The following is a 16760-nucleotide window of genomic DNA, read 5'->3' on the forward strand; positions in this document are numbered from 1 at the left end:
GGCGGGTGGCTGTTACAGCCATACCACTGGGGGAGTCATTGAATGGGAGAGAGCAAAGCAACACTGAGCATCTTTGCATTATTAACCCTTTCCATGTCAGCTGCTTTCCCTCCCTCATATGGTACCATTACAGATGCTTGCTTGTACTTGCAAAAGTGTATTTGGAACTTAACGGGGGGGGGGCACAGATTATTGGAGGGGGGAGATAAAGCAGAAAAATACTGGCCATTGAAAGAGTTAAGCATCCTCTCTCCCATTTCCTTGCCACTTATTCAACCGTCCCAAAGCAACTTTTATGTAATAAAAATGGTTCTTGGGATTTCTGAAAATGTAACATTGAGCATAAAATCCATTTTTTCCATGTTCAACTTGTCTCTTGTCCAAATAGGAGAGCTAAGCACATGTATCAGCAATTAAAAATCTGACAGTTCCATGACCACACATTGTAGGCATCCTGTTTGTTTTTCCCCTCAAGCTTGTCTCAGCGCACACCCTTCTGTTTTGATCAGACTGGGAATGCACTACTCACTCAACATCCAAACACATGTTCTGGATTGTTTAACTCCACCCCCCCCAAAAAAAATCCTCCCAGGAAATGTGCAAAATGGAATTTCCTGGGGCATGAATGCAGACATGCACAGAAGCTACTTCTGTTTAATCTGAAATTGCCATTTTAATTACTGAAATGGAGTATGTAGGGTTTTTGCTGCTAGTTCAGGTTCATCTCAACTTGATTCTAAATCGAAAAAAAATGGCAACTTTCTCCCCGCAGAAACAGTGCAAAAATGATTTAGATTTTTTTTCATGGATCAGTTTATGCACAAAACAATATGCTGGAATATACTGTAAAACTTTGGGGCCAATAGTGAGCCTTAAAAAAACAACAGCAACAACCCAAAAGTAGCTTTTAACCAACCATTCAAATGTGGTAAAGCACCTCTTCCTCCTCCATTAGCATCCATTTCAAACATTTCATTGACTGTTTAGCTAAAGGAAGGGACAAAACTCTGATCATCCAACAAGACCCCACCCACCTCCAAACCTCTGCCCCTCACATAGCAAAAAGTGAGGTTGAGGAAGTATTTTTTAAAAATATTCATTGTTTCTGGTTCTGCAAAGAAATGTTAAACTGTGAAGTAGTAAATGTATGACATGCAAAATACAGTTTCCAGCTGAGCGCAGAAAAAGGGGGATGAACGAAACACCTGCCACCTCCCACAGATCACCTGCCAAAGAAATACCACACAAGTGTGCAAGAAAAAGATGACATAAGGTGCTTGGAAGCTCCAGTAGAATAAGCTCTGGCAAGAAGAAAGAAATAATTGAGACAACATCCAGAAATAAACGGGGGCCCAGATGGAAACAGAAATGGAAGGGGAAGCATGGGAGAAAGGGGAAGGAGAGGCAAAGACCCACTTGCCATTGGCAGTGGTTTGATCAGAACTTTCTCCTCCTCTACAGATTATTGCTGCGTAGGGATAATCTGGATTAAGGAAGGGGAAAGTGTGGGGCAACAGTGATTCCCAGGAAACATAATATGGATGTCACACATTATAAATGGTAGAAGCGCAAGAAGTTTATGGGCCACATTAAAGGAAGATATGGCTATACATCTTCCTTTAAGGAGCAATGGTAGCAATCCTTGGCTAGTTGGAGCTATCTAGAGACAACCCTCTCAGTAAGGAAGGGAAGGCAGAATATGGTTGTCATTCAGAGCTGGAATGTGGAGGACAGACTTGGTGCATGATGGACACAATCCCGCAGGAGCACAATCTATTCTTATGCCATTTGTGAAGCAGACTTCCCCAAGATTAATTAGGGTAAGTGGGATCTGGTGCCTCAGGCACCAAAATATATAGGGCTTGCATATATAGGGCTAGCCCTAGCAGAGACAGAATGTTTTATACAGAAAAAAGACTGCAAGGCCCCTGGAGGGGGCAGGAATTGTTCTGTATTTATTGCCAATCAGTTTTCTAATCTAACCCTCCTAATTGCTTTCCCTAGCTGAAAACACCATCTAGACCAATATAAATATGTAGATTCCAGAGAGCTCTGTTTAATAACGTGGAGCTTCAACATAAAACTCTATTTGTTTGTCTCTGCTTATTTATGTCAAGATCAATTGTAATTAAAGATGAATTCAGCATCAAAAGAAGCACTTTAGCTGATCCTTCTCATCAGGAGAATCCCTTCCTCTTCTGCCCCCTCCCCCCATAGATACCTGGACAGACGCAGGTGGCGCTGCGGTCTAAACCACTAAGCCTCTTGGATTTGCTGATCAGATGGTCAGTGGTTCGAATCCATGCTCGGGACGGGATGAGCCCCCGTTGCTTTGTCCCAGCTTCTGGCAACCTAGTAGTTTGAAAACACACCAGTGCAAGTAGATAAATAGGTATCTCTGTGGTGGGAAGGTAAATGACATTTCTGTGTCCTCTGGTTTCCATCACAGTGTCCCGTTGCACCAGAAGTGGTTTAGTCTTTCTGGCCACATGACCCAGAAAGCTGTCTGTGGACAAACACCAGCTCCCTCAGCCTGAAAGTGGAGATAAGCACTTCACCCCAAAATCGCCTTTGGCTGGACTTAAACGTCTGAGGGTCCTTCAACTTTACCTTGTGATAACAGCTCCTTTTCCAGCAGGCATTTGCTCCCCTCCAAAAGAGAGAGAGAGAGATTTCGATATGAATTATAGAAGGTTTTGTGACACTATTGTGGCAGCAACAAAAGCTGTCAAAAATAAGAATTATTAACCATAATATAATCTGGATGGACAGTGCTGCTCATTCTCCAGGGAACTGATCCCATATGGTTTATTTTAAACATGTTATGTAAACTGTGGGAATGGGCAACAAATTACTAAAAGGCAAGGAATAAGGAAAAGTGCTTGTCTGATTCCTGAAGAGGCATATTTCATTTCATGATTTTCTTAAATCCACTTTCACAGATTAAGAAAGACCACTTTCAAAATACTCAGAGCAGTTCCACATGCCTCAGATAGATATTATTTGGTGCATATGTATCTGAAGACACCCTGGTGTAGGGGGCACTCCAGAAAAAAAACTTTAAAGGGTTTTTTTCTTTCAAAAATCCCAACCGTTATAAACTGTGCCCCAGGCCTGATTTTTAAAAAGTTCTTTTTCAAGAAACTAAATTGTCTGATGAGCAGCTTCTTGACATGACTGTCATCAAGGTAGACAGTTATGGCCAGTTCAGAGAGGGAAGCTGCTCTCCGGGACTCCAGGACTGTGTGTTTGTATCTCAGCCCAGTGTTTCACTTCTCCCAAGAAAAGACAGTCCTGATCTGGGACAGATAACATCCTTGTCCCCTCCCACACGATCTAAAGTGGCTGGAGCTACATCAGAAGCCATCATAAAAAGCTGTTGGCAACCCTGCTCCAAATTAGTGACATCTATACATTTTTCTAGGTAGTAGAAATGGAGATAATTTTAGCTTTATATCCATGCATATTTGTTGATTTATTTTAACAGTTGTCATTTGCTTTGAAGCCAGAGGAAACGGGGGGGGGGGGGCTATAAATAAATTTTAGTGCCAAAGATACGTAAAATGGTCACAAAGCACATTCATCATATGGACAAAGCACTTCTGTTCCATTGGATTCAGTTACACCTTATAAACAATACATTAAGCTGAATTCCTATTGATCCAGAAGGTAATAGAAGCTGCAACATGCACACTGAAAACATTTCAAAAATAAAAATAATTTGCATTATACCAAGCCTCTCTTGTTTGCCATTTTACTCCCCATCATTCTGCTTAAACATTATCCTCTTGGTAGCTAGTTTGTCCATTTTGGTGGCACGTGCACTTCAGTTTTCAACAGCTGTAATTTCAGTTTGTTCTTACCCTGTAACCCCTTTTTTAAATGTTCAGTATGCTTGGAGAGCCCTGCCTATTTGTATACAATTAGCACAACCACACATTTTCTGGGCTGCATCCTGGGGTTTTGCGACTCTAAATTCTATTGCAGCTGCCTTGTTTCTCTGCTTTCCTGTTTGCTATGACTTGCCAGCCATGGTTAATTCCAGGTAACTTGTTTCCTTTTCTTTCTATGGCTGCTAATTTCTCTGGTCTATTTTCGGATTTGCTCTCCCTAATGTGCACAAAGCGCTTCTGATTGTTTACCCCGGTGCCTCCAGAGACTGACAAAGCCTCTAGGCTGCTGCTGTTTATTGTACCCCCTTGGACTGTTAAAGGTTTGTTTTCAACCAGAGAAGCAGGTCGGCCTGAGTTGTGATAAAGACCAATGGCGCAGATCACCTTACCAACCTCTTCTGCTGCACAGTGTGAGATGAGGGCCCATTTTATATATTTATTTTTACCTTTCAAATTGATTTCACTTTCTCATAAATACTCATTTAGCTGTGGGTGGTAACAGTTCACTCTGAGTTTATAGGTGCTTTTTTGTTTTGTTTTGTTTTGTTTTTGCTGTTGGTACAAGAGTACCTCTTCGATTTACTTCTCTCCTGTCTGCTAGCTGCAGCAAGTCAAAATTGCAGGCTACTGGTGAGGTGAGCAGCTTATAATATATGATAATCAATACTTCAAACCTGCTTTGTGTGATGTGACATAAAAAGGAAAGCAAGGAAGGTGAATAAAAGAGACAGAAAGCTGCTGATGTCCTGTCCCCCCCTTCTTTCCCCCCAACCCAGTGGGACAAAAGCTCAGAGAGAAGGGGTAGGTTTTCCCTTCAAGGTCAATGCGTGCTTATTTCCTCTTAAAACCACTCTCCCCTCTTCATATTTAATTCAGTTGGTGCTAGGAATCCCTGGTAGCTCAAGTGGACGTTTAGTCAATACTGCAAGCATAAATACAAACCAGGATCGTGAGTTCACACGTTCAGAGGAAAGTAGTGGAGTCAGCCGTAGTGACGTAGGTGGGTTCCAGCAGATGAGACCAGGCGAGCTGAGATGGTTGCCTTGGGAAATTGTGGGCCGCCATTCAGGGGGGCAGAGTGGGAGGCAGGCACCTCTGACCTGGGTGGCAGAAAGGGATACGGAGAGCTGCTCTAATGGCAATGGAAGCCCTTTCCTGCACAGGCCCCCTGCGCCAGGGTTTGGGGAGGCAGGGAACAAGGAATATGCCTTCTCGTGAGCAGCTCTTGCTCATCTTGATGGGGTTTGCCCATTTGAGGTTTCCAGTAGAGCGTGCAATGTGTCTTTAGGAGTGTGTGCTTGGAGAAATGCCGTCTGGATTTCCCTTGTCCGCTGACACCCAAATGTCTTGGACTGGCCTTGTCACTTAGGTAAGGTTTTGAAGTGGGAGGATGGACCACGTGCACAGAGAACAAGGGGACTCTTTCTGGAGGGAGTGGTGAAAACAAAAAAGACTCTTCCAGCCAGTTTCTTTCTAAAAACGTTTTCTGCCTCTTCCACCTTCAGCCTGTTGTCTGGTTTGTGTGGCTGCCTCCTTTCCCTGGTGTATTTTAAAGGGAGATCATCTTCATTATTGCTCAGAAAATCCTAATAGCAGTGGACTAACTGGCAAAACTTGTATAATTGGATATGGTTTGGATGTTCCTGATGTGGTTTGTGACGTGGCATTGTGATGTGGGTGGGGGCAGGACTGCCATTCAAAAACAAAAATGCCAGTGATTCTACTGGGTTTGTCATAGTCACCAGATGTGGCTTAGGTAGTTTGGAAACTGTTTTGTGAGCTGCTGTGGAAGCCGTCAGGCCAAAAAGCAACACAGAAAAGAAAGTACGGTAATTCCGTGAATCCCTGCCACGTCCTCAGAAGGATATATTAATCACTGCCATCCATAGACTGGCTTGGTACACATCTATGCATTGAAAGTTTCTAGTAGTAATGTTCTGATTTTTGTGTTTTTTACACAGTTGTAGAGTGGCCAGAGCAATCTATATGGGATATTTTCATTTTTATGTATTTTGTTTTACAATTCTTAAATAATATATGGAAGGATGATAGTTCTTTTAGGAGATAATATGCAAAGTATTAAAGCCCTACACATGCAATCAGCTTATTTATACTCTGGACATCATCCAGCCAAGGTTAAGCACAAAAGTCCCACTGACTTCAACCAAAGACAGTTAAATGTATGTGTGTTTAAAAGTCCCCATTGAAATGAACAGGGATTAGATGTAATTTAACTAGGACTATATTGTGTTCAGTGTTCATTTTTTGTTCTTTGATTGACAGGGTTTTACAGAATACTCGGGAAACCCAGACTGTTGTTGTTAAGGAAGTTCACTTTCTTATTTTCTATTTTACTCCTTTACTTCTTTCATATTTATTCCTTTGAAAACCAGTTTCTAGGTTCTGTCACACATTGGTGTGACCAGCATACCGAACCAGGCTGGGCTGTGTGTCGTGATATGGATATGAAAGTGGGGATCAATGCAGATGGGGGGGTGATGGCCCAGGGCTCAGTGGCTGACACTCAGCCCAGTGGTACAAAGTGAATAGCTACAACCAGTTGAGATACAGTAAAACCTGCCCCTTCTTCCTTCCACTGGGATCGCCATGGACAGGATTAGCTCCTATGTTAGCCGTACCCCTTAGTCCACCCTGTTACTTTTTCTCATGCTACTGAATCCCTGCAATTCAGCCTTACCAAGAAATCCAAAGCACTGCACTTGGGGGATAAAGCTTGCCCCTTACTCCTGTCACTGGGTGGTCAGCCAGCAGGAATCTCATGGAAGGTTCATTGTGTCCAGGACACATTTTTCACATGTGCACACCACCCGCCCTTCCTCTAAATGCACTCACACATACACACTGCCCATTGTAACTCCAGGCATTTTGATAATTCTCATGAGAATATCATGGCAGAGAAAAGAAAATCCACTTTGTTAACGATTCTTGAGAAAAGAGAAGAAAGCAATCTGACTGGAAAATATTATCAGCTGTAAGAAAATGTAAATGTATGGCACTTCCTAATAGTAAGTGCTGCAGAAATCAAATTTTCCAACAGATTCTTACCAAAACAAAAGCAAAAAAGATAAAAGCCAATTACACGATCCATACTCATGTCTAATAAAAGAGCTGCAATAGCTCTTTTGACAAGCTTGTACTCAATGCGCAGAAGCGGAAAAATTCCATTCCTGTGTTTTTTGCTAGAAAAGGAAGCTTTTTGAGAAACACTTTTTATTACATGACTGCCATGCAGCAAAACATTTACAAACAACAGAGATGTCAAAGATGAAAGCTCAGCTTGCTTAATTTTTATGAAGTGTTTGTGTTTATGTAGAGTCAGCCATTGTTCGGCTATTGGTTCTTGTGTTAAAAAGTAATACTGATAATTCCTCTTGAGTTAGTTCACTACCATTTGCTCTTCTCTCAAACGATTTAAGCAGTAGCGAGACAAACAGATTTCTGCCGCAGATTAGTTTACAGATGAAGCTCAGTTCCGTGGAGAGCAGCTCCCTGAAGGCCCCTTTCTGCTTCCTTTGGGCTACAGAGCCACTGATGTGCCTTGAGAATAGTTCTAAATAAATCGATGGTCTCAACTTGTTGGTTTATGCAATGCTCCTGAAATGTTTTAATTATGATTCCTTTTGTAATGAGGATGGCCAGTGATCAAATAAGCAAGCTGTGATCTGATTGAGGCAGCTGATTAATGACTTTAAAAGCATTGTATTTCCCCCCCCCCTTGTTTGTTTTTGCAGAACAAGAGGAGTGTGTTAATTGCACAGATGAATGCCGAGTGCTTGGTCATTCTGACAGATGTTGGATGCCCCAGTTCCCTGCCGCCAACCAGGCTGAAAATGCAGATTATCGAACAAATCTCTTTGTCCCCACAGTGGAAGCTAATGTTGAGACTGAGACTTACGAAACTGTGAACCCCACGGGGAAAAAGACTTTTTGTACATTTGGGAAAGACAAGAGAGAGCACACTATTCTCATTGCCAATGTGAAACCTTATCTCAAAGCCAAACGTGCCCTGAGCCCTCTCCTCCAAGAGGTTCCCTCAGCATCAAGCAGCCCAACCAAGACCTGTATTGAGCCTTGCACCTCAACAAAAGGACCGCTGGATAGTTGCGAAGTCAAAACAGGAGCCTTGGCTGACCCCAGCAGCCAGTACATGACAGCCAGTGACAGCCAGTACCTATCTCCTAGTAAACAGTCCAGAGACGCTGCCTTCATTGCGTCCGATCAGATGGCCAGGGTCTTTGCTGAGGTGCATTCCCGGGTGAGCCGAGACTCCGCTGAGATGGACTCTGTGTTGGAGCAGATAGACCGTTCAAACAGGGAACTAGGGAGAGAGTCAGTGGATGCAGAGGAAGTAGTGCGGGAGATTGACAAGCTTTTGCAGGACTGTCGGGGAAATGACCCTGTAGCTGTGAGGAAATGAAACAAAAACCACAAAAGACAGCCTGGCATTTGTTTGCTTCTTCTGCTGAATTAAAAAAAAAAAAATCTCCCCTGGTTCTAAAATTTATACAGGGATGAACGAAGACCAATGCTGCTTTAAGGCTTTTAGTGAACATCTGAAGTGCCCACAAGTATGTTCTTTTCACTGCTCTATCTTTTTCCACAGATAACACTGGTTTCGTTTTTACCAAACTTTCATTAGAACGGCGTGATGTATGTTAACAAGAAGGAAGGAGGAGGGAGACAAATGATGCCACTTTGACAATCTAATTGAAAGATATAAAGGGAAAATAGGCAAATGGAACCTGATATTTTAGGACTGATAGTTGTTCACTGTTTATGTGTAGACTCCATAAAAAGCAGGGTGGAATAGTTCTCTGATAGATTTCCAGCGGTCATTACAGGCTTCTACTGAAAATCCCAAAATCAGAAACCAAGAAACAAAAAGTCTTGTAGTCAACCAGGCCCCACCAGGAATTAACACTCATTTGTGACAACCATTTCTGTATAAAGTTATCTGCCACCAAAAAAAAAAAAAAAAAAAAGGGAAAAAAGAGAAAGAAACCCAAGAATCCATTCCATAACATTGTTCAGCAAAAATATTCTGGTCATTAGTAACACAGCTCATGCCATATTAAAGTTAAATGTGAAATGATAGAGTCCTTGTTTGTCCTGCACCTGCATCAACTAACTCACGTGGAAAGGAGAGGGGGGGAATGCTTTAGTGTCCAGCAAAATTTCTAGGCTAGCAGTATGTTTTAAACCTGAAGCATAATATGAGATCACAAATAATAATTACCTTTTGATAGGTAATATTAGAGGAGACAAATTAACATTATTAACACCTTTTGTAATTCATTTGTGGACACTAAAATAGCTCAAGTGAGTGCAAACATTTCAGACATCAACACAAATCCACACAAAACCATTTAAATGTGCAAATGTAAGAAGATTCAATGTGTTTACATCAAATGACATATTTTTATTGATTTATTGCAGATTCAGTGCATTTGAGCCAAATTGTTGAGTGTATAAGAGCTATATTGTGTATTTTATTAAATTAATATATAGTTGTGTTGCAAAAAAAAATATATTTGGGCTTATGATGTAAATGGCAAGTGTTGCCTCAGTAGCTGTCAAACTCTATGAGTTTTGTTCTCTCCTTTTCTTTCTTTCCTTCCCCCTGTGGAGTGTGGGAAGCAGAGCCTCAGAGCAGTCTCTTGTTTAATGTATGGTCTACCAAGTACCACAGTACATAATCTGTTCAAAATGTGTCTTGAGTGAGTTGATGGAGCTAACTGAACGGCCGACAAATACATCCATCAGTCATGGTTATGTGCAAGTCCTTGTAGAAGCTTCTGTCGCAACCCATGTTTAATAACAAAAATTACACTTGAACCAACACCTGGAACCTTGTTCTTTACTGAGCTTCGTCACTCACTCACATGAGCACAGGCCGTCTGTTTAGATATCACAGTCATGGTTGAATTCTCAAATTACCCTAATATTTCAAAGTTTCATACTAGACTTCGGTTCATGGAGCATGAAAATGCTTTGGTGCCCATGTGGTACAAACAATCTTTTGTCTGGTTTCCTGGAAATTACTGTTACATTGACTGAGGTTTCAGCTTGAGCTCACAGCCCTCCTTCTCTCTCTCCTATCATCCTCTATTATTAGAATTTTTGGTAATTTTATTCGCTCTCTGTCCATTGCACACACTTTTCTATGTGCTGTTCCGCATTTGATTCTTACGAAAGCTACGTTTTAAAATTAATGTTTTCTTTGAATTAAATTTGTAAGTACAACTGAGCACCATAAAACATTCATATATCTCCTTAGTTCCCCATATCTGTGTTTTGGGTAAACTGTGCAACATAGCAGCAATATTAAATATGAACCCATCATTTTCTTACTTTATTTTTCAGTGTGAAAAGCAAACTTACTTCAGGCTGGCAAATTTCAGGCTCCACAGCCATTCTTTTACTTCAAACTCCACATTTTTCACTCCACTAAAGAAGTGAGAGAGTAGTATCAGAGGTGATGTTATGTTAGTTGTGCAATGGTTATCACATCCTTAAAAGCAAAATAGGACTAAAAATAATTCCCTGTCCTTGTATCTGAAAACAGCTCACTTTGAACTTGGTTTCCATCACACAGGTGTTTGAATCATGAGCCTACAATACTCAAGTTGGGCTCTGTTATTTAGGAGCAGGAGCTGCCCTGTTTCCTGACATTTAAGATTGCTTCGGGGTGACCCTCCTTGCATCTCCTTGCAGCTGACAGTGGGGGGGGGGGCACTCACCTGACCTCTGCTCAGTCACATCACTGCTGCTTTCTGGGAGATGGAGACGAAGGTGGGAGGTGGTGGTGAGGTTAGCATGGTGCAAACACAGGCAGGAGTGCCAGGGTGGCTCTCGGGGTGCATTGCACTGCACTGACCTTGCCACCACCTCCCATTTCCCAACATCACAAGGTGAGATGGGCACTGCTGCCTCCCCATGGCATCTGCTCCTGCCTCGAAGTGATGGTAGCAGGAAATGACAATTCCTTTGATATAGTTTTCAAATCACCTACAAATTGTGGAGTCTGGATGTCTCCTAAGTGACATTCTGAGGTCTGCATGTGCTCCTGCCCATGTTGAACGCCATATGGCCCAGACAACTTTGAATTGTTACCCGAGAGCCCATTATTGAATTAACAAAATGGCCATGTTTGATGTTTGAAGCTCCTCTTCATAATTAATTGATACAAATCAATTTATGTATCTAAAATGTGTTGTTCTGAGTGCTATAAAGTATTATTTTACCAGGAAATACTTTCTAAGCTAGTGTAGCTTTGACATCTGAAATATCCTTCTTAGAAAGGAGCATCAGACATGTAGTTACTGCCAGCAACATAATTCTTCCGTAGAAGCTTAGTTTCTGTGTATAAGCAATGTTAAGTGATGGAGGTAAAATGTATTTTCTAAAAGGTTGCAGCATTAAGTAACCAGTTACTGTTACATGTCTGAAGACATAAACACGCACACACATGCAGAGCTTTCCCAGAAAGGCCTTTGCCAATGTAAAAAAACCATTTACCTTAAGGCGCTCTGTCACTGGTGATTTACTAGCTCTAGCTCTTTAACACATTATCTGTATTTAGTTGTGATTATTTATTTACCAGGCTTAGGTAATGCAATGCTCATGACTCACAGCTGTAATGCTCAGTTTAGGAAATCTTGCTTTTATTTAATTTAGCTGTCAATTACTAGGCACCATAGAACTCTGGGATGCTGTTTGTGTCTGAAGCATTGTTTTGCTTCCTGGCCTGACAAATGTGAAACAGAAAAAAAGGGGTGAAGCAGCAAGGCTGTGCTTGTTGGGACTGTTCACACAATCACCCAAGCCCTGCTCAGGCATTTCTTTCTTGTATCCATGGAGAGGTCACAAGGCAGGCTGGGAAGACTTCAGGCTTACAGGACCTGCCTTGCTTTGTTAGTAGAACCTCAAGGTTCACCAGCTGAAACCAGGCGCAAAACAGTGGTTCAGGAGAGTAGATTATGAAACAGCCATTTGTTTTCAGGATCATAATTGAGCTCTTAGTTCTTCACACATAAAAATCAGCTCCCAATTCCCCCCCAGCTCACAGCTCTCTTAATTTCAGCAGCCTAATTGAGAAGAGTGAAAGGCCTTTTTGTTGCTTCTGTTAAACAATTGGGGAGACAGAAACACTTGCAGATCTTCAGCAGATCACCCAGAATTTTACCAGTTGATGCTGATCTGTTCTCTGAAAACTGCTCAGGGGCTGATACTGTGGCCATTCAAGTCCTATTTAGAAACACAGGAAACTGCCTGATAGCAGGCCAGACCATTGATCCATATAGCTCAGCATGGTACCCACTGACTGGCTCTCCAGGTTTCAGGCAGGCATCTCTTACAGCCCAGCCTGAACCAGGGCTTGAACCCTGAGATGCAAAGCAGATGCCCTGCTTCTGAGCAATGGACCTTCCCCTTGGTGCTCATGAATGTGCTCTACATGCTGCCTCCTCCCACTCCCCAGCTGACATTCCTGCATTGAGCAGGAAGGTCTGGAGGAGAATTACAAGCCTAGGTGACCAAACACAGTTAGAGTCCTTCCTGCAAATAGGAAGCTTGACCAGACAAGAAGGGCCTGAACAGAGCTGTCATGGCCACAGTATCAGGTCATGATGCGCAAATCAGCCCCACCACAGTCGGATGCCACAGCTGGAATGCTCCTGTCATGCCAATGGCATGAGCTGCGATGCTGCTCCCACACTGAGAGGCAAAACACACAACCGGGGGGGGGGGGGGGGCTTCTGATAGATCTGTTGCCCTGGATCTCACCAGTCAGAAGTACAACTCAGGGGCAGATGGTATGGACATCCAAACTTTTAAATTCCCTCTAGGAAAAATGCCCCTTAACAGGCTGTGAGCATTTTGCAGTGGAAGTGTGTTGTGCTCCGTATTTGTTTAGTTATTTCATAATTTATAAACCGCTCTACATTCAAAGAATATTAAAGCGGTGTGCAGAAACAGAATGTAAAACATAATGCAGAACAGAAACAGTATTAAGACATAGAAACCAGCAAGAATGAAAAAACTGCAAAAATGATTTGGAGGGAGTAGCTAGCACTGCCGCCAGATATATACAAGCAGGCAGTGGCCACTATAAGCCTCTTATTTTGAAGCCAAGTTCTCCGCATGACTTTTGGCTCAGCTCTAAGTCTACCTTCCACCTGCATCCTAAAGCAGTAAAGACTAGCAAGAGATATATCCCATGGGGCCACACATCATGATACCCCTCGAGTGCACAGGATCAAGTGAGTAGTCAAGTGAAGAAACACACACTGGGCTTCTTTGTACATATGCCAGGTTAAATCATTGACACACACACACAAGCACACACTGCCCATTCTGTAGCTCTCCAGAGTCTCCAGTTGAATTTTCCACAGAACCTGTTATCCTGTAACTGGTTATCTAGCAATTGAAGCTGGGACCTCTACCCCTGAGCCTATGACTCGACCCCAGAGAATGATAGTTCCAGCACTGGCCAAGCATGGAGGTGGAGAGGAGCAGTCACAGACTCCGTCACCTTGTCTCTCTGAATGGGAAATGGCCTTTGAATTGCAATATGGCTGCTGGCCAACACCCGACCATTGTCCGCTGGCATGGCAGAGCCCCAGACATATGGGTGATCAAACACAAGGTTGATAGGATTAAGAGCAAAATTCAAATATAGTTAGGGATGTGATGTACAGATAGGCTGTAATCTTTAACACAGTTAACAGGGAGTGAGGTCCCATTGAACTTTAGCAGTGTGATTACAAATCATATAATGTAATCATAGATGTGCAATGCCCTAGGTTCAGTCCTTGGCATCTTCAGGGAAAACAGTGCCAGGTAGCAAGGCAAGGAAGTGCCATCTTATTTGGTTTAGGAAACGTGGATTATTTTCTGCAGTTGCAACTCTGAGCACACTTACAAGTCAGTCCCATTTAGGCGTTCTGCTATTGCAGGTCGCTTTTCTGAACAGGTGGGAGGTTTGAAAATTATTGTTCCCAGATCCATGTTTGTTATTACAAACTGTGAAGGGTTTGCAAGTGGGCCATTGCACTTTGGATTTGAATGAGTCAAGGGTAGTTCCCCCAAAGTTCAAATAAAAATGTGGGCTTGACCTTCATTCTGTCTGCAAGTCAAACTCATGAAGCGGAGGAAAAGGAGATCATGGAGGAGGAGCTAGTAGTGAGCTATGGACATAAAGCAGGAATAGGGAAACTCGGCCCTCCATGTGTTTTGGGACTACAACTCCCATCATCCCTGACCACTGGTCCTGTTAGCTATGGATGATGGGAGTTGTAGTCCCAAAACATCTGGAGGTCCGAGTTTGCCTATGCCTGACATAAAGCATTGCAGACTGTTGCACTTCTCCAAGGCTGAGCCTTATCTATCCTGGCTGCTATTTTAGAGGTGTCTTGTGTCTACTGTTGGCAATAGGCAAATTAATATAAACAAGAATATATTAGAAATGTCAAGAACAGGAAATGCTACACATGAAGGAAATGTAATTGCCTCCACCCAGCAAAGGAATCCCACAGTTAAAAACAGGCTGCTGCGCAGAAGCAGCAGGAGGAAGATATGAATTGGAATTGTTGTGTGTTCTATGCCCAAGCGTTGGAAGTGACTGCCTGATCATGACTAGTACTGAATCTGAGCCCAAATGTGTAACTCTCAACCCATTGCATTTGATAAATGTACTAAATCATTTTTAAAACAATCTTCTCTTCAACCACTGACAACGGACCGGGCAGAGTGAGTGTATTCCCCACTCAGTTTGCAGTGGCAGCTAAATGGTCCTTTAATACAAATTATATATGATGCCCCAAGAAATCATCAAGAGAGGAAGCATGAATTACTTCTGTGTCCTTTCTCCATTATTCTGGGTTTCATCCAAGTATGCATTTAGATGTCACCCAGAAGTTTGAAGGGAGGAAACATGATTCTTTTTTGTAAGATGTTCTGTTGCAGCAGTTGATAGCAGGCAGGGTACTCACCAGTAAGTTTTACGAAGCTCAGGGTATCATTTGGCCAAGAGAGTTGCAACCCAATGGACTTAAATACTGGACAGCTAGATTTAGGCCAGGTAATAGTGATGAGGATTGTATTGTTGCATATGTGTACAGTCAGCCAGATACATATAATACACTATTATCAATGCAAGTGAAAGCTGGTTAAGTAACAGACAGCACAAGATGTGAATTAACAAATTTTCAAAAATCAAGAACTCGGCCATATAATGTCAAGGAAAGGTTGGCATTAGGTGACTGGGTGGGTTCATATTTGGTCAGGAAATCAAGAATGCTTTTGGCTGCTCCGCTAAAAGAGAACTTCTCTTTTATCAAATGTTGCTGTCAACAACAAGCAGGAGGTTATCTCCCTTGGAAAAACAGCACTTCAGACAAGCTGTTCAGTTGCTGGTAATGGAACCCAATATTTTATTCAAACCAGCTTTCAAGCTTCTTGTTGCTTAATGGAGGAAACACTGCTGAGGTCAACAAGTAGTTTGATACTTGGCAATAATATATACCCTCTTGTGGCCACCTAATTATATTCCCTGACATCAGGAGGCATTTATCGGTGCATTAATTCAAATGGTGTTTGGGCTATCAAGATCTGTTGATTTTAAGTATCATTGACTGAAACCTGATTAAGGTCTCAACTTTCTTGCCCCTCCATTTTCCAGGGCTGCAGCTCCCATCTATCAGCCCTGACTCCCATATGGTATGAAGAGTCACAACAAGTGATTAGTGAACATCACAAGCGAACAAACACAAGCGGCATTCATTGTATGGATGATTTCAATAGCTGTTATTCAGTGGATGTGTTTGATATGACCTATCTGGAAAATAGGACTGTTCGTAACAATACAAAAGAAACCCAAACCCCACAGACAGCAGTAGAGTAATAATAAAGCAGTTCCTATAGTGGTGTTGTCTGTTCTTGCCTTCATTAATATGGAAGACGCGTTAAAGACATACACTGGGACCACAAAGGTAATTAGAAAAAGCAACTGTGACATTGCAGTGCCTGCATCTAGGTACTGGGTTGCCAAAAAAGAAGGGGGGGGAATGTTGACAGTTCCTGCTTCCTTTATTAAGAATGTGTGACTGTTTTCTCTCGACAGGAAGGCAGCAGAGGTTTTTCCAGCCTGCTGCGTTGGTTTGTATTTTAAGTTGCTGCTGCGGTAAACATCCTGCCATTTGCTCTGTGCCTTGCAAGAATACGGCACCACAGTAAAACACACACACACACACACACACACACACACACACACACATGTGTTTGGTTTTGCATGTGGGTGGCGAGCAAGCTCTCCAAAATCTTATTTTAAATGATATTTAATTGCAAAGGCTGACAGTCTGTTTGAAGTCAATGCAAGTGAAAAATAATCTAGAAGTGGAATTTTATTGGGTGTGGGGAGACCAACTATCAAGCTCTTAGAGTCTTATTAGCGGGAAACTGATCTCCTCTTACACTCTTTTGATGTTGTAGTTTACCTACTAGAAGTTAATGGATCTATTTCTCCCTGAGTACATCATTTGAGGAATGCAACAGCCTATCCATACAAGATTGATTGATTGACATAATAGTGCCCCCTCCAAAGCTGATGGCAGAAATGTTTTCTCATCACTTGCTATATCTGGCTGCTTGTTTTGATAGCCAGATATTATCCCCTCCCCCCCCCCCTTTGCAAGGTGGTGAGAAAGCAGTTGACCAGGTTGGGAAAAGCCTGGCTCGGTTGCTCTTCAAAATGTAGGTGATGAATGACACCTCCAAATGACTAATGTGCTTCCATAATACCCAGAAATGAATAACACACAGTTTTATCATCTAACTAGAAATAACAAT

General features: G+C 42.3%; 1 protein-coding gene across 11 annotated transcripts in view; it reads left to right on the plus strand.

Annotated features, from left to right (window-relative positions):
* PCDH17 (protocadherin 17) overlaps nt 1-10254 on the plus strand; it is a 143040-nt gene extending 132786 nt beyond the window's left edge. For 8 of the 11 annotated variants that reach the window (XR_014525562.1, XM_083501088.1, XM_083501094.1 and 5 more), the window contains one exon: nt 7646-10254. Coding sequence is in view for 6 of the 11 variants with exons in the window: in XM_083501094.1 (XP_083357220.1) it covers nt 7646-8331 (686 nt within the window). In the remaining 5 variants the exon portion in view is untranslated. The remainder of the gene's footprint in view (nt 1-7645) is intronic. The other 3 variants (XM_083501089.1, XM_083501091.1, XM_083501097.1) reach the window with 2 other exon arrangements.
* The last annotated feature ends 6506 nt before the right edge of the window (nt 10255-16760 follow it).

This window comes from Podarcis liolepis (genome assembly GCF_965112155.1).
Source record: "Podarcis liolepis genome assembly, chromosome: 4".
NCBI lineage: Eukaryota > Metazoa > Chordata > Lepidosauria > Squamata > Lacertidae > Podarcis > Podarcis liolepis.